The 27,456-nt window shown below is 41.9% G+C and overlaps 1 protein-coding gene across 3 annotated transcripts in view; it reads right to left on the bottom strand.

The window, feature by feature from the left end:
* MEIS1 (Meis homeobox 1) overlaps window positions 1-27,456 on the bottom strand; it is a 107,041-nt gene that overhangs the window by 37,567 nt on the left and 42,018 nt on the right. For all 3 annotated transcript variants that reach the window (XM_088160974.1, XM_088160973.1, XM_088160972.1), the window contains exon 8: window positions 13,600-13,745. In XM_088160974.1, coding sequence (XP_088017100.1) covers window positions 13,600-13,745 — 146 coding nt within the window. The remainder of the gene's footprint in view (window positions 1-13,599; window positions 13,746-27,456) is intronic.

Here is a 27,456-nt window from a genome sequence, read left to right as displayed (position 1 = left end):
CATCTGATAATTCACCTCACTGTTTACTTAATAATTTTAGGTAGGGGGAAGTCATGAATATTGCTGAGTGCCGGTTTTCTTGGTGCAAGATGAATAACCCCAAGGAGCAACTTACACTGAGTCCCAGGCTCCTGTCAGCCCGATAATTGATGATGTTTTCGCTGTAAGGGGTGGGGACTGGGACACATTAAGGCTCAATAGGGGAAGTAAATGGAGTGAATTGACTCAGCAACTCTGCCTTTTACCACAGCTTCTAATAAGGATAAACTGATTACTGCCAAATGTACTTTAACATCACAGGGAGGGGAGGGAAAATAAATCGATATGCTCAAAGGAAATAAATGCCATAGCAGAAGATTTTTTAGAAGGGAACTTTTATATACAGAAACATTGAAGCACATTTTGGCAGTGTGCTGCTGCTTCTTTCCGGGTTGCCATTTGCCACTAAACCAAAAATGAATTTGCAGCCTTAAAACGCATCCTAAAGATGAACGCAGCAAAAAGATCTCTACAAAGCCAACTTAACACTTTTGTAATCTCACTCTCAAATAACTTGGATACCAAAGAGGAGCAGGGCAATGCTCAGACTGTATTTCAAATGCCGACTTTATGCCAGCATCTTTTTGCAGCAACTGAGAGACTGGATGCTCCACTTCTGCGCCAGGCAGTGGGGAAGGCAAGCAGGCGGCAGCCCAAGTTGCCAGGGGTGACTATGGAGCTGACAAGCCCGGGATTCAGCAAAACCCTCCCTGACTGATGACTTCTGGGTTCCTGCTGACCTTTGATCCTTCTGGTTTGGTCGGGAACAAAAGAGCCCGTTCAGCAGGGCCCCTCACACGTATATTTAACGAAAGCAGCCATTGCCTGTATGCTGATTAATGTGTTTGCCTTGCATGTGGCAGGAGGAGGACCACGGCCACCCCGTGCTGCTTTGCAGGTAAGCGTCAGCTTACCTAGCTTGTATGTCACACAAAATAAATCAGGGAAATCCACCACGAGGCACAGAAAAAGGACTAAAACACGTAAAGACAATTTCTGTCACTGATGCAAGAAGTTGCTGAGACTGGTGATGGTGCCATGAGCATTATCCCTGTGGACCCAAAAACCTGTGGAGAGTTTCTGTCATTAGAGATTTGATGCTGCTCTGACACCGAGGGCCATCAGCAGCTCAAACACGCTGTTGCAAAGATGCTGTCGGCTACAGCAACCATGGAGGATGCTGTCCAACCCTCAGCGGCCACTTTCATCACCACATATTGTCACCATAGCAATGAAGCTGAACGTGGGCAAATGACAAGGGTCTGTCATCACTCAGCCCTGGCCTGACAGCCCTCAGCACCAGCCGCTCTCATCCAGCCTCAATACACAAATAGGTCCTCAGCAGGCCCAAAAGTAATAATCTGCCCCTCCACAATGTCATCGTTTCACTGGCACTCCCAGTAGCAGTGTGCAGCCCTAACACCCCCTGGAGATGGTTTTGCTTTATTCCACATTGTTTTCATGCTTTAGGAAAAAAGAAAAGTCTAAAAACAGAGAGCCAGAAGGGAGGCAGTGATACCCGAACATCAAATATCAGAGATAATCGAACACAATAAACAAACAAACAAAAAAAACTCAAACAAAAAAAAACAAAACAAAAAAACCCCAAACAAACAAACAAAAAAAAACATAACAAAAAACCTCAAAAAAACCCAAAAAACCAAAAAAAGGGAAAAAATCTAATGAATAAATGGAAGTAAAACATGAAAATTAATGTTTGAGAGGAAAACAACAACACTTCCTATGTAATGGCGTTAGCAAGGAATAGCAGTGGTACTGACAAAGTCTAAAGCTCCTTTCTAATATTAAACATGGCAGTTGTATATAAAATGCATCCGCTGCTCCCTTCACAGAAACAGGTGTTTGGGGTGAAGTCAGGATAACTGGCAAGGTATGCTGGGCTGTCACCGACAGCAAGCACGGCCAACACACTGCTCTGCCTTCACGCCAACACCAAAATCAGGGTCCCAGCTATTTTCACGCTCTTCCTGCCAGAGATGCCACAAAGAGACAATTAACTTGGTCTACTTCCGTGCTGCCTGGGTGGAAATACAGCAAGAAATGACAGAAATCAGAGATGGCAAACACTATCTCATCTAGAGCTCGTCTGCCTGCTTGGATTAATTGTAACATCTCCATTTCAGGAGAATTTCTTTGTGGGATTAGTTTTTACTCATCCTGCCCATACAAACTCACCCCTTCTAATTGCAGCACGTGGGGAAGATGTTAAAGATCCATCTTGGTGGTTACCTTGCTTAGCTCATCTTGATGGCGCACTTTGGATTTTACTTTAGCGTTTAGTCATACAGAATACCCCAATTTAACAGCAACCCTATGTTTCCACTGTTTCAAAAGCTGCCTTTTAATGATATTTAATTTAGTCTCGCTTACATGCTACATTTGCTAGTGAACACATTGGCTATGTGACTCTTATTTAACACGATCACTGTCCCCCCACAGTGTGCAACATGCTCGCTGATCTGCAGCAGCCCTGGAAAGACAATTCACTGTTCAAACATTTTTTAAACCTGATTTACCATTCCAGAGAAACAACTCTGCAACTAATCTTCCAGGACAAATGTAATGCTGAAGAGCAACTAAACTGAAACGTATAAATTCCATATATACTTAAAAATATCATTGTCTGTAATTTAATATAACAATATTTCTAGGCCTATAACCTTGCACGCAGAGGCAATTTCCCAAGCATTAATACTTAAATGGGTCATATGCACCACATCTGTCATTCTGTCCTGAAGTCTATGAGGCACAACCAAGACTCTGCAAGCCTATTGATTTTTCTAGCATTTGCTTTAATTTACTTAACCATTGAGAAATCCATCAGTACATAAAGGGCAACTGTCCATTACTGCCTCATTTGCAGACATTCTTTCCCCTTTTTTTTTTTTTTTTGGTAAATATTTCCCTTTAAATCGCTGTGTGTTTACAGTGTAAAAATGAATCCAGAAAGTGCTCACACCTGTTTCTGTTCAGTAACTGCTGCACTGAGGTATATGTAATGTGCTTAAAGATAGAATAAATATCTAGACATTATTACATCTGTGTGCAAAGGGTGGTAAATTAGATCCTAATTACATTAACAGGGATTCTGCCTCCCAGCTTAAATTTTACATGAGCACTCTGTAAAATTCCAAAAGCTCTGCTGTGGTTTCTTTACGAGCTGGTGATTACAGCTACTTCCTATGCGGTCACTAAATATTCTGTTTACAAATAAATGAAGAAGCTTTGAGCCAACTTGCCAGGGTAATAATCTGTGTTGTTTTTTTTTTTCCCCAGCAAACCTTTACCACATAAGCATGGCAACAATCACAAGCCCCGGCTTCATCTAATTACTCTATCACATAATTTCACAAATTGCCTTTTCACTGGGGAGCCAAGTGCAAAACACGCTCACAGTGGGATTTCAGGCAGCAGCTTTCATTTACTACTCATTTCTTGTTAAATTAAACACAAAAACACCAGTTGTGTGAAAGAAGTCAAAAAGAATGCTTGCAAATGAGCCACACAAGTGTATCTGATATTTATACCATTTGCACAAAATAGCTCATTGGCAAGCTGGATTTTTAACGGCACCATTAACATTTTTAACCCTTTTAAGGTCTGGCATGAGGTTGGATCATTCTGACCAAACTCAGCCCAGCAAAACGGCACCAGGCAGGCACATCAGCCTTATCCTTTTGTTCATAAACAGGAAGAGAAGCAGCATGCCTCGACTCAACCTCCAGATAAACCCTCTAGCTTACCAGGGGTTAGAGAACAAAACTGATTCCATGAATTTCTAGATATATACACCTACCTAATGCAAGGGAGGGAACAGTCCTAGAAATAAATCAAGTGGGATTTGTAAGCACAATTTCGCTTTCATGCAGGATAGCCCTCCAAGATGTGGGGTACCAGTGAGACTTGGGGGCACAGGGACCTGGAGGACCGGACCCTTGCTAATTATCTGAGAGACAAGCAGGCAGGATTGCAAGCTGCCACCAAGGAACACAAATTATTTTGAAAATAATTGCAGCCAGGGTACCATCGCTGGTGGAAGTGAACCAGAGGTTACATAGCTCTAAAATGACATTTTGTACATCAACAAGTACAAAACTAAAACACAACCATTAGTAATTAAAGCTGCTCCTTTTGTAGCACCAAAGCCAGTAGGTCAGGTACCATTTTACATCAGAAACCAGCCTTGATGGCTGCAGATTTGCCAACACTATCTACACAGGGAGAAAAAAAAAACAATTAGCAGCAGCTGTCTGTGTGCCTCGACATTGAAAATCCTATTCATACAGACAGGTGGAGAAATCTAAAAGCCAATGTGGTGCAATTTTGATGCAAGTAGTGTCACTGTTTACTAAAATGCCACCGTTACTGCTGTTTATGAAAACATTACTAAAATTACATTTTATTCGTAAGAATCCTAAGGTTTGGGTTATTACCAGCATCAGAATTATTCCAACCCCAACTGCAGCTAACAGCCCTCTGGGGCTTACAGCCTGCTGCACTGACAGACCCATGCTCAGGTTTCAGCAACGAAATCAAGGGTTTATCCTCCTTGCTGTTCCCACACAAGCACAGTGTAGTTCCTGGATCAGCACAAAATCCACAGCAAATAAGTGGAGTTCTGCCAATGAATCTAGTAACTAGTCAGATTGTCTAACACGGCATTCACCTTTCCAAAAATATCATTGGGAACACCAAAAATTCTGTCTGACATGAATAAGGATGGCCTAGGGAGAAGACTTTCACTTCAAAGCTGACTTCAGAGCTATCAACAGAGCAAGGCACCCAAAACAAGGTCCCACCATTTTCTTTCTGGGTTCTAAAACAGTTTTTGGAAAATACCTTTATATTATGAACAACCCCTTGGTTTTAGTAATGAGACTCAAGTGACCACTTTAGTGTCATTAACATGACTACCTTGCTTTTTGGATCACTGGGACAGAGGACCCACTGTGAGAATAAGGTTTTTTGTGGTTAGGTTGTTTTTAAAAGTGTTTCCTAATGTTTAATGCTGTACAGGTTGGATTACAAAGGGCCAACCAGTGGCCAAGAAAAGAATATTCATGCTATATCTAAAATCTGAGAAGTATTTTCTGGGCAGAAGTTTCTGCTTCATAAAGGAAAATATGAAGTAGTAAGGGCTCCTAGACCTTGCCTTATTAAAATGATGGCCCACCACTGAATTGAAACGAGCACTCCACTAAATACTCTGGGTCTAAATCAGGCAATGATGCAAAAGGCAAGGTAAATTAGATAACTACATATTAACTTAAGCTCTTTTCTGCCTACTTACCTTCCCTCTACATATATATTTAGCACTGCTGCAGCTTACAGGGTGAGGAGCTGAAAGTACGATGATGACTCATCAATAAGATAAGACTGGTTGGACTTGATGATCTTAAAGGTCTTTTCCAACCTTAACAATTCTATGCATACATTTGTTCCATGAATAATGACTCTATGAATATTGAAAATTGGATTTTTAGCTGAGCATTTTGTTGGAAAGAATGGCATTACCCATGGAAAATTTTAACTTACACCACCAGAAAAGTTTCCTTTCCAAAGGAAAATATTCCTCTGGGTAATTTTGATGGCCAGACAGTAAACATAAGTACCTAATATTAGGAATTAGAGCCTCTTGAATAAATGCAACAAGAAAAAGCATGTAAGCTGTAACAGGGCAGATTCTGTGTAGCTGAAGGTAAATGCAGGAAAAGGGAAACAAAACTTTTTTAAAATGGGTAGAATACCAAGTCTCATGCCTGTCTTGGAGCAACAGACTATACTCACCACAATATCACAGCTTTGTTTTATCCAGACAAGGGTTAAGTTCATGCAAACACTTGTAGGCTAGTGTATGCCAGAGCAAGGGAATGCATCTTACACAACTTGATGTACCACATCCAAATGTGACCCTATTTGAAAGGCAGCTTATCTTACACCACAGATTAACACATCTCATCAGATATGCACCCAACTGGTTTGGTGCCTCATATTTTGGCACTTTACCTGATCTGATTAAGTAATTTGCTAGCACACTGGCATGCTGTGAAACTGCTTCAGGAGTTAGATTTCCAACAAAAAATTAACACTGGCACTTACATACATAAGCGTATCTGAGAATCAGCATAGGCTCTTTTGTAGCAACTGTGTTAGAGGACAAGCTAAATAAACAACTAATAATGAACAACCAAGCCCATTAATTTATCATCATTTCCTTCTCAACCACTGCTTGCCAAGATACTGTTGCTGCCTTTTAATGCACTTCATATTGTAAACTATTTGCCAAAATATTTCCACGGATACTTCCAGATTTAAAAATTCGTGATCAAACTTTTTCCCTCCCTCCCTCTCTGTCCCCATTCCAAAGGTGATACTTGAATTTTGTACGTCTGCTTTGACTGCAGAAAGACAGTGCATCATGTAACACATTGCCATGTCTTGACTGGAGGAGGCTAATTTCAAAAATGAAGCTGCACATGCAAAATATCACAGCTGCAAATATAAAAGAAAGGAGAGGGTGGAGAAGAAAGCAAAGCATCTTCTGCTGACTTAAAAATTCTTATTACTGCAAACATTCTTTCTGGTAAACTAATTTCCGAGAATATTTATGCAAACAAAAGGAGTTCTAGTACAACCAGAGCAAGTGTAATTTAGCAACTGAATTAATGTTTATCATGTTTCAACTTTTCAGTATTCCCTTGCTTCTACTCAGATGTAAAATTCTGCTAGTGTCTAAATACTAATGTGTTTCAGCAGCTTCAAAATAATCCAAATTCTTTATGTGCTAGTGGCTTCCAAATTGGCACAATAGTGCCTCCAAGCTAGAAACTGGGAAATTGAGAAAAAGGTATGACAGACCTTTCGGAATAGACACACACACTCACTCTCTCTCTCTCTCTAAAATCTTCTTGGCTCAGGTTATTGGCTACCTTCTGATTTCAACCAAAATACTTCCCTGGATCACTGCCATTCCCAAGACCTGTGAGGAGCCTGGATGAGATGTGGTATACCTTGTAGTTTAAAACATAATGGCTGTCTTCAATAGAAATGGAGCTAAATCACAGGGGTTTAAAAAAATCAGATGCTGTAACTACACCACACTTCTGGATGTGAGAAGAGCCTAAGTAAATAATCTGTTTTCCTTGAACTAACTCATTAAAGCATCCTCTATTTTTCGTTTCTGCTCTAAAACCAAAGTTTTGTAGGACAGCTTAGTGCTGACAACTTAAATAATCCACAAGACAGTGCATAGACATGCTCTTTCCAAGAAATCATGAAACTGGAGCAACAGCAGCATTGCCAAGGGTATCACCCAAAACCCAACAGCTTTCCTTTAAAATGCCAAGATTTCCCTCATGCTAGAAAATGGACCAATCCTTGGACGTTGGACAGCAAGTCAAAACCACAAATTTGAGGACAATTAAAGAAAATGTTGGAGGTTTTAAGAGTCACTGTCCTTCATAAAACTCTGAAGGTTTAAGAAGTTAATTCAAACACAGTTACCTACATCCTCTTTGGTCTCCTTTTTGGAGCTCTCAACTCCATTGGGACAGGGTCCCAGAACAATTATCTTTTCCCATAACAACATTTCCCATTTTCTGCCATTGGAAATGACTGCCATAGCACCTCCCCCAGCAGAAAGGAGCTGAGGACCCCCATCGTGGGTTACTTGCACCACGTGTGATAAATGCTTTTGTTGGATGTTCTGACAGGTCTTCCTGCTGCCAGGAGCAGGAAAAGCCCTGGCTCCCACCTTTCCAGTCAAGAGGATAGCGGTGCATAAGTGACTCAAAGCTAAAAAGCCTGGCTTTTCCCAGGAATTTGGGACAGCTGGCACTGAGAAGTCTTGCAGATGTGGAAGAAAGCTTTTTACAGCTTTGTCCACAATAAAATCATGTGAAAGAGGAGACTTGTGTATTTGGGATAAAGTGGGAGGACACCCCCACCCATTCCACGTCCAATAGATGGAAATCTGACCCCTGTTACGCAGATGAGCTCCAGGAGCCCTCCGGCATTTTGCAGAGCAAGATCCAATTGGTGCAGGATGGAGACTCATTGCAAGTTGCAGTTTGGTTTTTGTTTTGGGGGGAGGGGATAAGGGGGGAGGAAGGAAAGCATTGTTTTAATACTTAAAAATCCCTCAAAAGGAGAACAAAGAAAACTTGGTTTAGCCAAGTGTTTTCCCCTTTCCATATTTTCAGTACCCTAGTTTTGTACCCACCTACCCTTTCACTATACTCTTTTTCAAAACCAGGCAAGCATCCCGCATGGGAGTAGGGGCAGGCAGACAAATTAACCCCATGCTTCTCCCAAGGCAAAATCTCATAACTATGGAGGGATGAGAAAATACATGAAATCCACTTGTTTTAGCTTGAAAGAGTTACTAGTCAGTAAAATATTAATATTAAAAAAAAAAACTTACAGAATTAAATGGTATAAGTTTTCTATTACAACAGCATCCTTGAAGCAATGGGAACTATTTTTCTCAGCTAGATTAAAAATACCTACTTCCAATAAATTCTTTTATAAGTAACAGCTTTACTAGATAGATTGCATATTGCTTATTTTAAATTTTCTTGTTTCATATCATGGCATCAAGTAATCAGTAAAAAATCCAAACACATAATAGAAAAAATCCTTTCACTTTAAAGTGAACATCTTTCAGCCATGTCTTTTACTTTCTGCTCAGTCTCCCCTTTCAGTAAGATTTAACCTCTTAAGGAAATTGTTTTAAAAGCAGTCAAAAATAATGATTAAATTATGGGATTTACATGAAAGAAATCCTCAGCCCATTCATTTTTTTTAAATCGTGGCAATTTGTTTTTTAAAAGGTGTTTGAAGTCCTTGAATCTACCTCTTGGCACCATTAAAAGAGAGTAGTTTATAATCCCCTAATGTGCTTAAATAAAGCCTTCAATAGTTTAAATTGTTATTAAACATCTTTTGGGATTATAATTTTATGGCTTTTTTTGCCTGATTAGATGATGAACGTGAAGATCATCAAATACTCATCATATAACAAACCAATTACATTGTATAATCCCCAAAATGAGGTTTGAGTCCCAATATTTTAAATTAAGCCGGATATAAAGGATGCAGAGCATTCACAATGAGTGGAAAAAACACTTGAAATGACACGCCACAAACTCTCTTCTCCTAGTTTTGAACAAAAAGGAATTTATATCAATTCCAAATACCAATTTATATTAATAATACCATTGCTGGGACAAAAGCCTAGGATGGGTTGAAGCAGAAACTAACCCTGTTGCCACAATTAAATTTACACAGACTTAACTGTAAGCAAGATTATTTTTAAATTCCCTTCCCCTTGCCCCAAGCTTTTCCCTTATTTCACTATCCCTGCTGAGGAATGTACATTACAGTGAGGAGATATACTTGAAAAATTTGGGGGGAGAGATGAACCCTGAATGTTAAGTGATCAAAAAAAAAAATTTAAAAAAATTTTAGAAGTCTAAAAGGCCTGCAAAACATTGCTGGGCTGTGACACACCCTGAAATTATCCTTAGGGTGACTTTCTGAAGAGAAGCACCAGCACAGAAACTGGTTTGCCCCAGTCCCTCCTCAGCCCCTTCCATTGCATTTGATGCTCATCTGATAGCACTCCACAAGCCTTTTCTCAATTTTGACTCAACTTTATCAGTTCTTCACCAAATTCTTCTGTTTATTTTTCTTTTTTTTTTGTTGTTTTTATTTTTATTTATTCCAGATAGTAACAGGCTTCCATCTCAAATTTATAGCAAAATCCTAAAAACAGATTTCATAAACCTCCAAATTTGCCAGACGGTGTCATAAGCTACCATGAAAAATTTTGACAAGCTCCACAACTACATTTTTCTCAACTAACAGCCCACCTGAGCAGTTCTTCCAACCCAGATGTTTAATCAAAATTAAATCAGAACAGCAAACAGTTAAAAAAAATAACCTGCAAAGTCCTAAGCGTAAGTCTGGTTGGCACTTTTGCAATTGCTTTAGCCGAATGTTTTTGTTGCTATTATCCAAGAAGAAAAAAAAAGGCAAATTGGATGAATTTATCCCCTGATTTATCCCTTAAAAAGCTGCAGAGCATACTGCCTGCATTTGTATCTGCAGAGGACAGCGTTTGCCTACCCTTTGGGCATATGTCAAGTTGGTTCTGCACATCAGTCAAAATACTGGGGTGGGGGCGGGCCGGCTGGAGCCTGATACTGAGTGGAAACTACTGCCCAAACACTTCAGCATCCGGAGAGAAAAAAATTGATTTCCTCCTAAGCGTGAAACAAGAACTAGGGGACAAACCTTCAGAAATGAAGTCAGTACACAGAGGAACACTTAAAGCTCTTGGAGATGGAATAACTGCATAAAAGGAATTAACCCAACCTATCCACTTTTGGAAGACTGTATTTATTTTAGGTCTTTCCAACCAATAATCATTAGTATGACAGACACAGCAATTACTGTTTATTTTATTTAATTCCATGCCCCTGATGTGTATTAATATTACAATTGTGAAAAAAAGTAATTGCTTTTGAAAAGGAGGACTCCAAACTAACACCCCAATTAGGAAGCAGCAATGGGGATGCTGGATTTTGCACTTAACTGCTGCTCATTTCTTCTCTGCCATTTCAGATGGCAGGTAAAGTGCTGGGGGCAAAAAGGAGGTGTCACCAGTTATGATGTATCTCCTGCCTGAACAGAACCATCCCTCTGTCTTTCCTCACCTCCCACTTTAGAGAAGACCTTGTGTTCATCCTACAAAAGACCAAATCCACTCATAAATAAATGGGTAAATAAATAAATAAACAAACAGTGTGGGATCTCTAATTTCCTAAGGATGATCTCCCTCCTGCAGCAAGGATATCATGTGGGGATACCACCACACCACCGTGCAGTGTTACAAGAGCAGCCATGAAGCCCAAATGCCCTTAAAAATGAACACGAGTTTTAATTCCCTCATTCTCTCTCCCCACTACTCCTCAGCTCTGATTGCAGCCATTATTTGGGCCTGGGTTTGTTTTGGCTTTTTTTTCAGCCAGGACAGCACCCCAAGCAGAGGGGAAACATGTAAACATGTTCTGTTGCTCTAGCACTTGGAACAGCCTACAACGTTCTCTAGACATGTTTTAATTTTAGGAAACTATCCAAGATCCTACCTAGGCTCTGTGTCAAGGTCCTGCCTGGAACAAGGTTGGACTGGATAAACCAATTGCTTTACTGAATTGATCAGGTAAGTCTGGATCTACCATGCTTCCAGGAGAGGAGAAAGCTGCCCAGCAAAAAAAAAGCATGCTTCACATGGCTGGGCTGGCTCTGCACAGGGGATGGTGGACTTTTAAAGCAAGCTTTAGCTCAGTGCTACAAGGTAGAAAATGCAGCATTGCAAAAGTCCTGGGGGAATGGTTCTTTCTGTGCTTGAGTCTTGCAGAAACAGAGACCACCTTACAAGCAAATGTCCAGATGTTGTCTCCTAGGGACTGCAAGGAGCCCTGCAGCAAGCTCAGCAGGCACTCTCCTCTTTCAAACATTATTACCACACAGGAGAAGAGTGAAAAGCCACTAAAACCCTGCACCTAACCAAGGGGAAACAGTGAGGGGGTCTGTTCAGTCTGTTCTCTGGTCCTGAGACTGAGCATGGAATTAGCTACAGAGTCAGGTCAAGCTCGTGTAGTTAAATGCTCTACACAGGGTGGCTTCCACCACAAAGGCTTTTCAGAGACACCCTGTAGCCTTCTGCCATATTCCCAGGAAGGCATTTGGAGAGAGTGTACCCAGTGCAGGCTAAGAGTGTGCTGAAGACTGCTCAAACAGTTCACCAGGATTAACCTTTGTGTTCTTGTGCTCAGATTTGGGTGATGGCTTATTTACTAGCACAAACACAGCAACAGGCCACTTTCAGGAAAAAATATTATACTACTGAATTTGCAATTCTTCACTGGAAACTACAGGAACTGACATGTTGTTTTAATGTTCCCTGGTGTGCCTTGTCCTGACTGCTGAGCTTCCAGGGCCTCCCCTGACTACTGAACTTAAACCAGGTGCATTCAGCTGGTGTGAGCACTGCTGCTGGCACAGCACCCGTGGACTTTTTTGGAGGTGGATGTCCTTAACCTCGCATCTACCTGCAGAGAGATGCCAGGTGTCAACTCATCTTGGGTGAGGACCTACAAATGGGGAGCTATCAACACCAAAGGGACCTCAGCCTTTGGAAGCCATGGCACAGAACACACCAGATAGGGCTAAGGACCTGGCAAAGCAGGGGCATGGCTGACATGGAGTCTGCCAGAGAGAGAGATTAACCTGGAGATATCTGAGGCCCTCTCTGGCCTCCAAGGAGTAGGGCTCCAACATGAAGGCTCATTCATAGCAGCCCAGGACAGCATAGGACAGGATTCCCTGCCTGATCCCCGTGCTGACAAGAGTCATGGCAGATATCTGGTTTCTTGGCTCAGCAGGGGATGGAGGGGTGATGTGCATGAGCGCTTCCCCTGCTTTATGAGCATATCCTTGGCAGAGGTCCCACCGGAGCTGGGCAAGCTGGCCAGCTTCTAGTTTCATCCTGACCCTAGCTACAGGCAGAGGAAAGAGTCAGCTACTGGAGTTAGAGGCAACAGCCCTTCTTCACTACCACCTGCAGACACCCCAGCAGCCCTTGCCTGACCCTTATCCTCCTGGCACAGAAAGGCTGAGGCAAAAAACCTGGGGCTCAAAGCCCAGATCCCCACAGTGGATAAAAACTCAGTGACAGTTCACCACAATTTGATGAAGAAGGAGAATGGCATTAGAAATACTTTTCTAAATGCTACTGTTAGAAGGCGTGGTACATATTATAAAAGCAGCTCCAGCATCCAGCTTAACCCCACACACCTGTACAGAGCTTTGATTTCTAATCCCAGGAATAAAAAACTCCATACAGGTAGCTGTGGTAACAGAAATAACTGTGCATACCCCCACCACTTCCTAACATTAAATACAGAGGTAACTTACACTCTGGGAATGAGAACATCTCAAAGAAAAAAATTATACTTTGCTATTAAACCAGATACATTCAGACCTTTCATCATGAAGCTTCTGATGATCTCTGACAAACATCTGAATAAAGTCTTTGTTTGCTTTTGGGTTTGTTTTTCAATCTCCTCAATTGTTTTCTGTAGTTCTCTGGAGCACAGAACCAGGGGCCAAACGCTTCTCTGTGCTCCAAAGCAGCAATTCACACTGCTAAGCAGGACAGGTCTGCAAGGTTATATTCATATAAGCTTTAAGTAAAAACCACATTTGGCAGTAATGTCCTATTAACAACTGTGTCTCAAACAAACAAACAAATCTAAAAACAACACACACAAAAAAACCCCCCATACCATAAAAACATATGCTCTATGCTCTTCCCCTGGCATCTAGAAAATAAGGCAAAAACAACAAGTCTGCTCAGAAAAGTCCCTCTTCTGCCTGGTAGCAACATCATACGTATTTTTTGCTCTCTATCACTACTACAACTATGACATTATGCATGTTTTATTTTGCATATGTGATCTAGAGTTCACTTACTGTTAGATGCTGGAACAGCCATGCCCTCATGATATTTGTGGCTACTTTGGGAAAGATGCCACGCTTTTTATGTCGCTTTTTGTCCTTATCTGGATCATCATCATCACCTGTGCTGGGGGAAGCTACACTGTTGTCCAAGCCGTCACCTGTAAATATAGTGAATCAAATTTTGACTTATGCTACCTTTATATACTTCAGCCGAAGCCTGGCTTTGGGTATAAACTGTATGAATATTTAAATGAGGTATAAATTCTTTAACATCGTAATTCACCAGGGGTTGAGGGGATGGGGGTAAGGGGGAGAGAGACATGGGGAGAGGGAGGGGCTCAGAAATGTGTTGGCCCCATTCTGGTTTATCTTGCAGGACAGTGTGGCCATCTCCGCCATTGTAACCCAGAACAAAAAGTGCTCACAAATTATTAAAAAAATTTGCAAGGATCCAACTTGCAAAGGTGGAAATGCTGGCTCTTCTTCACACTAGGTCACTTCCCAAAGATTTATCCCAATCAGTTACTTTGGCTGAGTTGACAATTAAAGTATCAGAGGTGTTCCAGGATGGGAATCATGACATGTGAAGCTAGGTGCCTCGTCCCACCCTGGGGTGTGAAAAGTGGGGTGCTCTCTTGCAACATCATATTCTCTCAGCAAATTCAGAAAAAACAGATGATTGAGGCATTGCTTATGTTAAGCCTTTTACAGATGTTCGACTTCCCCTGATTCTTTGATGGGAGGTGGGTTGCTAACTGGCTCCCCTCTTCCCAGCCCCAGCCAAAAGAAATTCAGAAGGGGATAAGCAGGCACTAATTTGACATACACCATTAGGAATTAATACCCTGCTTTGTGCTAGTGTGCCGTATTTGTAATAGGTGTCTGCTTCTGTGAAACAACCACTGATCCAGAATGAATTTCTTTAATGCAGAGAAGATCTCAGACAGTTCTCATCACATTAGCAACACGTCTATGGGAGGATGCCAGGGTGTAGCAGCCTGCTTGGGTATGGGCTGATGGGTTAGCAGCCAAGGGAAAACAGAAGTTCCAGTGCCTAGCAGTTTGCATGCAATTTTTGTTGCAAACACTGAAAGCAGTTTATAAACAAGCCCACAGAGCAAATAAGTCTTTGCATTGAATGCATGTGGACTGAACAACATATCCTTGCTTCCAAAGACACTGTATTTGTAGCAACATGGAGTTGTGATGTTATTAGGCAAGTGTTTTTTGCACCCCCGGGCAAGAATGATGAATAAAGTAATCTCAATTTGGCTGAATACAAACTATCTCTGTTAGGGACAAAAATAAAATATATTTTTTAAAAAGGGATGCAGACTGTCATAACTATGATTTGTTAAACAGCTTTCAGCACTAAAAAAAAAAGCTATTATTAGTGTTTTATTCTTAGCATGTTACTGACCATGGCAAATTTATAATTGTTCTTATGACTTGGCCTGTATCTTTGATGAAACTGTAACCTTGGGTAGTTACAGACAAACACAAGATTTTTATGAAGAAATTAGATATCCAACAAATTCTTTGAAAGCCCAGTATGTAAAAAAGGGCCTTTATACAGAGAAGTAATTCACCATATAAAATAATAATTCATAAAAGAAACATGAGCAAAGGAAACAACTCAACAGCATTTAAAATTCCACGGGCTAATCTACTTTCTGTCTGCAAGAGGCAAACAAAGAAAAGAAAAGTATTACGCATTCATTGATTAAAAATGAAAAGCTTCTAACCTAATGACACTGCCTTTCACCACCTCCCTGCCATCGTCCACCCACCCTCTCCCCCCACCACATTTTTTAAAAAATATACTAATTTCAAACCCCCTTCAGATTAATTTAGCAGGCATTGCCTCATGCCTGATGGGAGGAGGACTCATTGATAATTTATGGAAATATCTACTATAATCCAAGGGAGATGACTTTTTTTCCAGCTTTGTGCATCAATAGATAATCAAGGCCTTCAAGCAGCCTTAGCTTCCCATTACCTCGGGCAAGAGAATTCCTGAAAGCATGCCTCCAGGGCACCTGAATTATATCCTCCATTAGGGGAGGAAAAGCTTTCTGCATTCCACCTATAACACTCCCCAGAACCTTTTCTGTTTATTTCTCCTGTATGAAAGCAGAAGCATTAGGAACAGGATTTTTTAAGTGAAGACTTATGTAGATACAATGGAGAAACCTTTCAAGCACGAGCCACATCACCTCCTTCAATCCCGGGCAGTGACCTATCCCAAATAAAAGGTTTCTGTTACATCATTAGCTCAAGCCAAAAACAGCTTTGGCTTAATGCACAGTTTGTTCTTCCTACTGTTTTTAGGCAAATACTACTACTTTACTCCCATCTGGGAGGGAAATTACACTGCTGGGCTGTAATCTAAGACAAGATTTTCATTGGAAGCAAATGCTTTCAATCCAGTGTAAATACTGGTGTATGTTCAAAAAAGCCTAAAACAATAAACCCTGGCCTCGACCGACACAAGTTAGAGAAAGTGAAAAGCAGGGAGAGGATAAGAAGGCACCCGGCTATCCTCGGAGCAAATGCTTCAGTAGACTTCTGTAAATTGTTTAACCTCTTCCACTTTTTTTAAATGGAAAATTGATCCCGTAAAGACTGAAACCACAGAGAGAAGTCTAAATGGTCAATTGTGGATTTTAGTATTTCCATCTACTTTGCAACTCGATACACTCACCTCTGTGAGGTCTCCAGAGATTCCCCCTCCTTTTCTTTTTTCCCTCTCTTTTCCTCCTTTTAAAGATCACTAAACAAACTTGAAGCACCACTGACCAGCCACACGGTAGCAGCTACAAACTGCATTTGTAAAATGTCGGTGGCAACTCTGTTAGTGAAGTTGACTACTCCTGCTGCCAAATGAAGGCGAACTGAAAAGGTGGAAATAATCATAGAAATGATGCTAGTCCATAAACAAGCTTACAGCTTCATTAGTATAGCGGGAGGCTCCGCTGGGTGATTTATGCTTGTTTTGCTGATGCCATGAGGAAATGCCATAGGGCAACTTTAGCCAGCTGCTAATGGTTTCTGACAGCTTCTTAGCAACTAGTGCAAGCAACGCTGTGCCGTTTGCTAGTGACAGAAACCGAAAATGTCATATTATCTGCCCATGTGTCACGAAGTCCGTGTGGCAATTAACTAGTAGGCCAGTGACTGAGGGGCCACAGGCTTTTCAGAGTGGCCCATGGCTATTTGGGGTCAAAGCGGGCGCACCCTTCGCCTTTATGCTGCACATATGCATGGGTGCGTGCATGATCCTCATCATGCTCCCTCTGCACCGCTCACCGATCGGTTTGGTCCATGCAGATCCTTTGTCCGTGGAGAAACTCCGTCTGACTTTCTCTTTAGGCATGGCACGACATTATCAGAGGAACTGCAAGTAATCTGTCTTGATATGATGGTTGGAAATGGCACTTTAATTGGCAATACCTGATTCTCTGGTTTTGAGTGCTGGATCCAAAGGTGCTAGCTGTTTTTCTGCTCGCTCGCAAATTAGTCTAAAAGGATTTAAGATCACTGAAGCAGACTCATTCCCTGTCAAATTGCTGGGAGCACAGCAACTCTGCACAGCAACTAGATGCTATTTTAAAAAAAACCCAAATGCGGAGCCTGCAAGGAGCATAAGGAGAGCCCGGACTCCACACGCCCATTCCCTGGCGAGCAGAACCAAGCGCTATATGTCAAACTGTCAAACCTTTCAGCATGGCCGCTTGCCCTTTCAAATAATATTTAAGAATTGTTTTTACACAATTTTTTATAGGCCATGGTCTAGTGAAAGAGGCCAACCAACAAAGAAAGGAATTTGTACTACAATTCGTCCGTGGATGATTTCTTGCCAGACCTGGGCCAGTCCCCATGGAGCGAGGCAGGTGACCTGTGGCAGCTCCCTGGCTGTTGGGGAGCTCACATTTCAAACGCCCTCAACTCTAGCATCCCAGAGTTGCCTATTTAAGCACACACAGGCATTTAGGCTGTGCTATCTTGTTCCTTTCAAGAAAGGATAAAGCAGCATTTATCATATTCAGCCTGCTGAATGGCTCAGACTGGCCATGCCAGCAGGGGCTCCTCTCACTGCGTTCCCCTCTCCGCTGTCATTGCCCCTTATGACTTCCCCTCCCACTCCCCCAAAAATCAGCGGCAGAAGCAGCAAAGGGCAAGCAACTTTACAGCAGTCCCTCAAGTGGGTAATGCTCTCTTTGTCCCCGGTGATATGTTATAAACCTTTGTTGACAAAATAGGTGCTTCTGGAGAGCAACTTGGCACAGGCACTTGCCTTCAGCAGCCATGGTTGTGGCAGGAGTTTACTGGTGATTCAGTCTCTCTCACTGTCACACTAAACCCAAATTACATGTCACCACCCCGCAACACCGGAAAGTCTGGCAGTGTGGCACAGCTGGGCAACTTTCAGCCACTCCAGCTCCCAAACCTACTCTCAAACCTCAACCATCAAGGCTGCCCAGACATGACATAAATATTCCCAATCCCAAGTCATGGAGGTTTCTAAAAGGCTGGGAAATTCAGATATCCTAAAAACTTCAGCCTTTTGCTTGATTACAAAATCCATGCCTCTGCATGGAGCTCTTTAGACGAACATCCTCAAATGATTTTAACTGACCAGAAACCTCAGTATCAAAGTTCGAAATACAGCCTTACTAAAAGTATCTTCACCAGATGTTACACGCTATTTCTCACTCCATATAGCCCTGTCCTACTATCAAGTCTGCATTTGGAGTACAAGTATTTTCTATATCAAAGAAAACCAGACTATTCTAAAAAGCCTGCTTCCCATTCCTTTGACAGGAGATCTGAGAGAGCTTTGGAGGGCTAACTGCTAAATTTTTTGGGAAGGGGTAAAAGCAGGGCACAGGCTTTGCTGAGGTACACCAAACAATATGGTGAACACTTTCAGCTTATACAGTCCAGTTCTGGATATACATCTAAATACAGTGCTTTAAGGAGTTCACAGGAGAAAATGTGAAGGATGTGCACCCAAAAGCCCTAGGAAAGGCCTGGAGCAACTTTTAAGTGGACTGACTAAAAGCTCCTAATGTTCAACTTATTTGTATCTGTCCAAATATCTCCTGTTAAAAAAAGTTCTTGCTTCCTAGAAGAACTTCACAGTTTGCATTTAGTTTTGTATTTCATGAGCTAATATAATTTAAATATACATTGTGTTTGGACAAAAATTGTTGACTTCTGTACTAGATTTATAATAAATTCAGTGCTATGAACTGAAACACCTAAAACGATGTCCCAAAGTTCATGGTCTTTTCAGTAGTGTCTTTTTTTTTTTTTTTTTAAATTATGTCTTTTTTTTTTTTTTGCAAGCATTTAGATACAAGTTCCTCAAATTCCTGCTTCTGCTAGCATGAGAAATCCTAAATTGCCTAAGCCAAATATTTAACTGTTCACTGTCTATCCACAGCTCCGTTGGTTCCTTTCTCTTTTAACTATTCCAAGAATCAAAATCTCTTTAGTAACCTTCCCAGGTAAGTGGAAAGGAAGATTCATTAGCTTCAAGCAACATAATGTACTAGAGACTGTAAGTGGCAAAGTTGCTTTCCTTAACCTTTCTTCTGTGTCATATACCAATTTAGAGTAAGTACTGTAATTTCCACAGCTTTACCTATGTTATCCCTTACAGAAACAAAATTCTGGTTTGCTGGACACCTACACATCCACCATGACAACTTTTTGTGATGCAAAGCCAGGCTTACAGGCTTTCCTATAAGGTACAAAACTATGAATTCTCAAAAAAAGCAGGTCCAAGGATGCAACAAGCTTTTCTGTGAAGCAAGAGAGGGAATACTGTTTCTATTATTTTGGATCCATGCTTAGTCAGATGTGAGGAAGCACTCACTCCTGGTGCTCCTGAGGTCAATGGCACTCAGCACGAGTGGCCTACAGAATGCCCCAAAAATAATTTGCAATGATGATGTAGGTCTGCTTGTGAATTTGAAGAGTGGTGTTGATGAGGGACCTTTTTTTTCTCCATATTCCTTAAGGAGAAAGCCTTCTCAAATATACTTAATAAAAAGTTAATGAGGAACAACAAGGTTGAAAATGAGCATTAGCAAGGAACAAATATCACAAGTCTGGGTGTGTACACATCTCTTAAGGAGATGCAGTACATGTTCCATGCAAGGATTCAGACCATGACAAACAGCGGGAAGTTATCAGTCACAGACAGTGTTTACAAGATACTAAAGAACATAGTTGCAAAAATATCCTACACAAATATTCACAGATAGGAAACCTGGAAAAGTATCAACTATACTCTGACTCTGGAATTTCACAAACTTTCACAGCTTTTTCTTGAATCATTGTGCTTCGTTCTTCAGAAACAGAAGCACCTTTTTCTAGCAACTCAACCATCTTTTTTTGACTTGAATTCCCTTCAGGCAAGCAACAAGCAAATCAGTTGTCTACGCAAAGAGTAAAAACAGCATTGAAAAATAGTGGGGGAAAACCCACAGATTTTACTCATTTTCATTTCTTTGGCAGCTTTTAATAGCTGAAATGAAGAAAATCTTTTCTCTTGCACCAGGTAGCACTTCTTAATGAGGTTCAGAAAACTACTATTATGGGTAAGTTGTGCCATATTTCTGGAGCTGTGCATCGCTGAATGAAATACTAAAAAGAAAGCAATTCATTGTATGGGAAGCAAACAACTTTCTGCTGCCAGCAACAGAAGTTTACTTTGAGCAGTTGGAAGCAAATATCCTACAGAAAAGTATCTGGTTAAACAGAAAAACATACTGTTTTAACCAAGAATGGTAAAAAGCTTTAAAAGTCAGAGGTTTTTCTTTTTCCCTAACCTAAAAGCCACCATGATGACTCTACTGCTCCAGGAAATCTGTTTTTCAGCCATCCTCTATTTTGTTCAAATACAGATCTTTTTTATGAAACCTATTCTCTCCAACCTCATCAGATGAGCTAGTCCCACCAGTTGCATTCTCCGTGAAAAGTCAACTACACATGACTGAGACACAAGTAAATCCACCACTGGATTCTATCAGACTTACTTCCTGGTAAAGCAGGAGCACAAGCAGCAGCAGAAGCACAGGACTGCTCCACCATGGGGGAAATGTGCCCAACTAATGCCCCAAATGGCCATGAGGTAAACTTTTTAAAATCTCTGTAGCTCCTTAACAACTGGCTCTATCTTTGTGTTTATCCAGCTTCTAAGACACTTGACTCTTGGACTGAGCACAAGCAGCTATAAGAGGCTCAAAGGAAAGATCAGAAGCATATTACGTATAAACTAAGGGAGGCATTATCTGTAGAAACAGTTTATTATGTGGAGCATTTAAGTAGGCTTTCTTCCCTAAACATAGCTAAATTGCCTTGGGCCCCGCCCACATGCCTGCTCCAGAGGAGAAGACACTGTAGATTTTCAGTTTTACAACAGAAAATATATGCCAGACCCTTGACTGTCCAAATAATTCAAAATGAGGTTATTCTATCGAAAATAGTTTTTTGTTTGTTTTTTCTTTTTTACAAAAAATGCTGGGCAAGACAAGCCAAAATACTTTGGATTGTTGAACCAAGCAAAAGCATTTCACTTTGGGCCAATTCAAGACCAATCAGTGCTGGCCCAAGCTGCAGTTTGCACTGCAGGAACTATAGTTCAGACACTGTTTGACCCAAATCCTCTTTTGCAAAGCTGGATCCCCTATGCCACCAGAGTCATCCAGCCATAATGAACAGGAGAGGGCTAGTCTAGCTGCTGCTCAGGCAAATCAGGATTCATGACCTACCAAATCCACACAAGATATTTCCCATTGGAAGTTGCCGAGTGGTTTGTGTCAAGTAAAAAAGCTCTTGTGGCTACACAATGTATTTTCTTCTACTGCCATCCACTTAAAAGTAGCGTCAAAGCAAAAAAATTTTCCCTGTCCCCCGTCCATCACGACAATTGACAAAAAAACCAAGACACAAATGAAAGAAAAGTAACATTGAACTTCATTTTGCATGCCATGACTGCATCATATACTCTATTTTCCCACATACAGTGACATATATTGTCACTTTGCAACCGCAAAAAGCAGCTCTAAAGCAACGAGAATAAAATGCCCCCATCTCATCTACCTTTCCTCTTTTGACAGTAACAACATCTCCACTGCCATTGTTAAAACCCAACTATCACGTTATAGTCTTATAAAGATCCACTTGCTCCAGCAAATCCCAGGCACTGAACCATCCTGACTGGGAAACTAGTGAAAAAACATCTGGCTTTAAACGCATGACACAAATTTAGTATTTCTTTGTACTTAAAACAAGAGGAAGATAAGTTTGATTTGTTATGGAGTATTAATCCAAAAACCTTCGTGAGGCAACCTGGTAACTCCCACTGCATCACCCTGTATCGAGAGGAGAGGAGAGGAGAGGAGAGGAGAGGAGAGGAGAGGAGAGGAGAGGAGAGGAGAGGAGAGGAGAGGAGAGGAGAGGAGAGGAGAGGAGAGGAGAGGAGAGGAGAGGAGAGGAGAGGAGAGGAGAGGAGAGGAGAGGAGAGGAGAGGAGAGGAGAGGAGAGGAGAGGAGAGGAGAGGAGAGGAGAGGAGAGGAGAGGAGAGGAGAGGAGAGGAGAGGAGAGGAGAGGAGAGGATTTGCTGTGTCCACTCAGAAGAACCACTATCATGAGTTGTCTTTGAGGCTCACATACCTGCTGGCCTAAACTACTGGGCAGAGAGGGTCAGAATGTCAGGGACTTGTGAATCTTTCAGTGTCTGGGTTTCATAAGAACAAGGCAAGAGCTGGATCCAAAACAATTATATTCCTGTTTTCTAAGGAACTATAGGAAACATTTGCAATCGTGAATTGAATGGATGGCATTTGGACTGCACCATGAATTTCCTCTCCTCATCCTGTCCTAGCACTGTCTGGTTTACTCAGAAGTAGCCTGCTTTGCCCCTCAAAGACAAAACTTGTTACCATGCATTCAATGAACTCAGGAAAAACACCTGAATTATAAAATATGCATCCTTCTGCCAGACCTTTCAAGGGAAGGGTGTTCACAGAATTAATGTTGTTCCCCACTGCTCCTTGCTGTCTAGCATGCTAACTCCACTGCTCTTGTTCCTCCAGCAAAACGTGGTTACTCTGGAGTATCTGTGACATCGGTGGGAGGCTGTTGGAAAGGGGCGAGGAGCCAAAAGGTGTAAATTTGGCAGAGCCAAGCTCACATAAAATATTCTTCCACTACTGCTCCTCTCCCAGCACAGAAAGCAAATCTGTTGTGATGAGGTGGCACTTAAGAAAGGCACAATAGAAAGAAACAATCCTGAAGTCGGGCTTTAATGAGAAGGCATGATGACATTGGGTCTGATGGCCAGCAAACAGGCACACTGCTGCCACTCACAGCTCCTGCTGCCCTCTGCTCTGCCCAGATTCTGTGGCTCTACAGGATGAGAAGGATCAAGCAATGACCACCACTGTGGCGATCAGGCCACTAACACTTCTTCTGCTGCAAGCACTTTCCCCCTAAATATTCCTGGGGTATGGGGAGGTGGGGTGGCACTGAGGGGCAGGTCAGGGTACAATCTCTGTGCATCCAGGTGACTGGTATGAACACAGCCCCCACAGCAGAGCCTGAAAATACAGAGGGCTCAGAGAGCCCTTCAGAGAAATAGCAGTGATGGGGAGGTGGTCTTGACCCTGCTCCTTGTGGCTGGCCACTGGCCATCAGGCTCATCCTCATGGTCCTTACCTAGGGCACGTAGGCAGTGACACTTCTTTCAGGAATTTCAGTCCTACTAAGTCAGCACATCCCCTTAGGCTCCAACTTAATGTATTCATTACACTGCTATGTTTTTGGCTTCCTACGACTTTCTATCACTGCCTCTGGTATTTTGATGTTTGATTTACAGTGCAGTTACAGTTTAAGGTGTGGGTTCTTTCCAAATTAAAACAAACAAACAACAAATCTAAATGCAAATAATCCAGGAACAAACAGATGTTAGAGTCCAAAACACACAATTAAAGTAAAAGAAGTCAGATCAATGCTGGACTCTTAGAAACTTTCCCTGAATATTACCTACATGTACATGTTCACCTTATTTTTACCTCTTTCATCTTCCATCACTACATATTCCTAGATATTACCTGCCTAGAATTACCTTGAATAGGCAAACTAATACGAGGAAAGGGACAAGCTTCTGATGCACCCCAGAATTTGATTATTTATGTCACTACATCTCATGGCATCAGTTCCAGTTGCAAGAGGGATAAAGGATAGGAAGGAGTTAACTCAGCAATTTCCAGCTTGTCTCTTTGACGCTATAAGAGTGTTTAACTAAAACCCCACAGAAATCTCAAAGTAAAGCTGGGTCATAGCAAAAAGCCATACATATCTTCAGAAAAAATAAACAAAATGTTTACATCCTTAAACAAGTAAGCCAAAATTATTTCTGGGTTTTTTTTCAACTCACAGCATTTGTCATTATCACTAAGAGCAACAGCTGTAAATGTGTAGAAAGCAAAGACTGTAAAAGCTTTCAGTAATTTGATGTACTTTAAATGACATGAATGAGCAACCAAGGAAGCTAAAGAAAACCTCAGGTTCTAGCAGGCTGAAACCACAGGCATCAGCTTCCCCATAGTAGGTACAGACCACAAGGAAGAAGAATCTTGCTTTTCTGATGAAACAACCACATCCTTGTTGAAAGGGCTGAGGACCTTGTCTCACCCTTCCCACCCACCAGTGATGGAAGAGGACTCTTACCTGCCCAGCTCACCACTCCATCTGTCTCCTCCTGGGGCAGCCTTGCAGTGCCTAAAAAAATCATCAGCTTCACCTTCGTTAACTGCCAAATATCCTGTTCAGATGGCACCCTCTCAGCTGAGGCTAACAAGGACTGCATTTCTGCTGTGCACTCCATCTTTTTCACCTCAACTTTCAGGATGTGCTTCTCAGCTGGTGTGCAAGGACACACCACACACACAGAAGCCAACACTGCACCAGGTCAAACACCAGCAATGTCCCCATGTCCTTCCTGTCCAGGCAGATATCAAGGAAGGTTTTATAGGATCGGTTGCCTCATAAAGGAAAAGACAGACTTCTCTAAGCATCCTGTAAATGCCAGGAAAAGAGAAGAATGGAAAGGAAATGAAAGGAACAACCTGGAAAGGAGAACGGAAAAGCAGGAGACCTTGGCTGCAGGGAGAAAGCTGACCACAGTTTTAGCCCTGCCTTCATCTATAGAAGATGTTTGCTTTAATTCATCGCGGAAAAAATGTGGTGCGTGAGCTAAGTCAGCCCCTGGGCAGATTTAACTTGGGTGACCCGAACTTACTCTGCAGATCACCATAGGTCTCTCTGACCTTGGCAGTGACACAAGGATCATTTTCTCGTGGATGAATTACTTTGGAATAATTCTGCCAATGTATTAGGCATAAACAGTCTTTTATTTAGGACTGTGAAAATACATTCTCTCTTTCTGCCTCTCACCTTTCCAAACAAAATCTATTTATTGGAATACGGAAAACCCCACCCTTCATTAAGGTCTGGGTACACATCTCAAGGGCCAGACAGAAGCTTGGCTGCTTCATGCTTATGGCAATGTGTTTTCAGACATTGCCTTCAGCAAGATGCATTCTGGAGTTAACTGGTAAGATTTGTCCCTTCTTGATTGGAGTGGTCACCCTGCACATTTGCAGAGGAATATACAAATACTTTCAGACATGACAGAGGTGGTAAATTTATGTCAACAGTGGGAATGTTCAGCTTCAGTCACCAAAACAGAAAACACAATCCTCAACATATATCTGCAACCTAGTGAAGACCAGCTCTGTGAAAACCAGCCAAACTGCACTGAGATAAGCAAAAAATCCCCCAACACCCACATCTCAGCCTTGCAGAAAGTTGACCAGTTTTGGAAGGAACAGGTAAACAGTGTGTTCTTGGACAAGAGTCAGCACAGTTTGGATGATGTAGACCTTTCCGTTCAAGAGTTGCACTGGTTTTTGCATCTGGTCACTTGAGGTCACACCGCAGAGATCTGAGGCTCTGCAGAAGCTCGGCATGCTTCCTCCCCATAACGGAGGTGGCTAAAGTGGCTATTAAAATCAGTTGTTATTCTGATGCCACCTGAGTCTTAATTGCTGAAAAAATGGGGACTACAACCACAGAAAGGACTTTCTGGCACTGACTAAGGAAGTATCAGTTTTTGAGGTCAGAATAACATCCCTTAAAAATATGAATCAGAGTTGTTCTTTCATACTGCACTTTGATAAAGGCAGGCAAAACATTAGCAGACTATTCTGATGAAGGTCAGGACAGCTTTGTCATATATATATGTTAGAGACATGCTTAAATGTGTGTGAAAAGGAAAAGAAGACACTTGAAAGCCTGTATTCAAATTATCCTGGAGCAGTCAAATCCTAGTAAATACTAGTTCCCGCTTGTACTCAGAATGAGTCTCTTCTAAAAACTCATTGCATGTTGAGCAAACACAATTTTCCATCTGTGTGTTAGCTGCTTTCTTCCTCCATACACAACTTTTGCTGTATGACCAATGCCTTAGGACCTGCAGGCAAGTGTCTCCACCTGAAGACTGGGTCACCAAGGCTTGTCAGGCAGAAGAGCAATCACTAGTCACAGATCTGCACTCTTTCCCACCACAACTCTGGAACAATACTCACTGATGCCAAAACAGGTGATTCTCTTGAGACTGGAAAAGGCTTTCACAAATACCTGGGAATCATCTGAGCAGTCGCCAACAATGCCAGCCTCTGAGCCATTGCTAATCATGATGCTGGTTTCTATGCAAAGAAACTCTGAATTTCGTCATTTTAAATGCCTGACCAGCTGCACCTGTAATTTGTGGCTGAGGCAGATGAGGAAACAGATTTTCATCTATAATCATGGGTTGAAATTCAAAGTTCAGCTAAAAAGCATTCTCACCTATACTTAACAGTTTCTGTGGAAAATACTTTGACATAAGCATTATATTTGAAATGAATATGATCTCAGCAGTGACCTGAACAAGGGAATATTGACCTGGAGAGGGCAGCTGCCTGTAAGATCACGGGGAAGCTATCCTTTAGGCTCACCCTTTACCAGCCCAGAAGACTTCATGCATATTCAAAGCTTCACATGAACCTCACTAAAAAGCATGAAAAGAGAGGCTCAAAATGGCAGGTGCACATCCAAAGATTACATGAGTTGTAAAGAAGGAGGTCAAAGCCCCAGAGCAGTCAACAAGCATGCTGGAAAGCCCAACTTTCCAGTGTACTGCAAGTATCTGTGCTGGTTATGACTCCTGCCGAGCAAGCAGAATGACTCAAAAGAAAGTTTCTGCCAGGACAATCCTGGAAACACCTCACTCAGCTCCCTTCCCTGGGCTTGCCCCGGAGAGCCATCCCCCAAGATCCCAGATAAGGCACGCTGACAAGGTGCTGAATGAAAGCCCACACTGCTGCTGCCAGTAACCCGCTCTCCCTCCACGCCTGCAAACCTCCAGCACGATCCTTAGGCTTTGTACTCACAGCCTCCCAAGGAAGCAAGCCCCGAATTTCACCAAATTTCGTGTTTCTGGGGCACAGTGGGGACACAGTATAGAGTTTGGAGATATGTTTCAGGACAGCATCCAAAGTGGACTTCAAAATGGAAATAAGCGTTCAATATTCTGCATAAAATTATTAACCTCTCTGCCTCGTGCTAGTCAGGATAGCTACAAATACAATACAAAAATGAAGTGGAAAAATGAGCCATTTTGAATGCGTATGAGCACACTCAAATGGGCCAATGTACATCTTGTTAGTCTGGAGTAGAAGTAGGTTAAACTCTGATTTTATATTTAAGAACAGAGAAAAGTTCTGAAAAACACAGTGCCAGCTGCTGAAG

This window comes from Sturnus vulgaris, chromosome 3 (genome assembly GCF_052056855.1).
Source record: "Sturnus vulgaris isolate bStuVul1 chromosome 3, bStuVul1.hap1, whole genome shotgun sequence".
NCBI classification, from domain to species: Eukaryota; Metazoa; Chordata; class Aves; order Passeriformes; family Sturnidae; genus Sturnus; species Sturnus vulgaris.
Note: the sequence above shows the minus strand (reverse complement) of the source record. Positions and strands in the feature narration are given on the sequence as shown.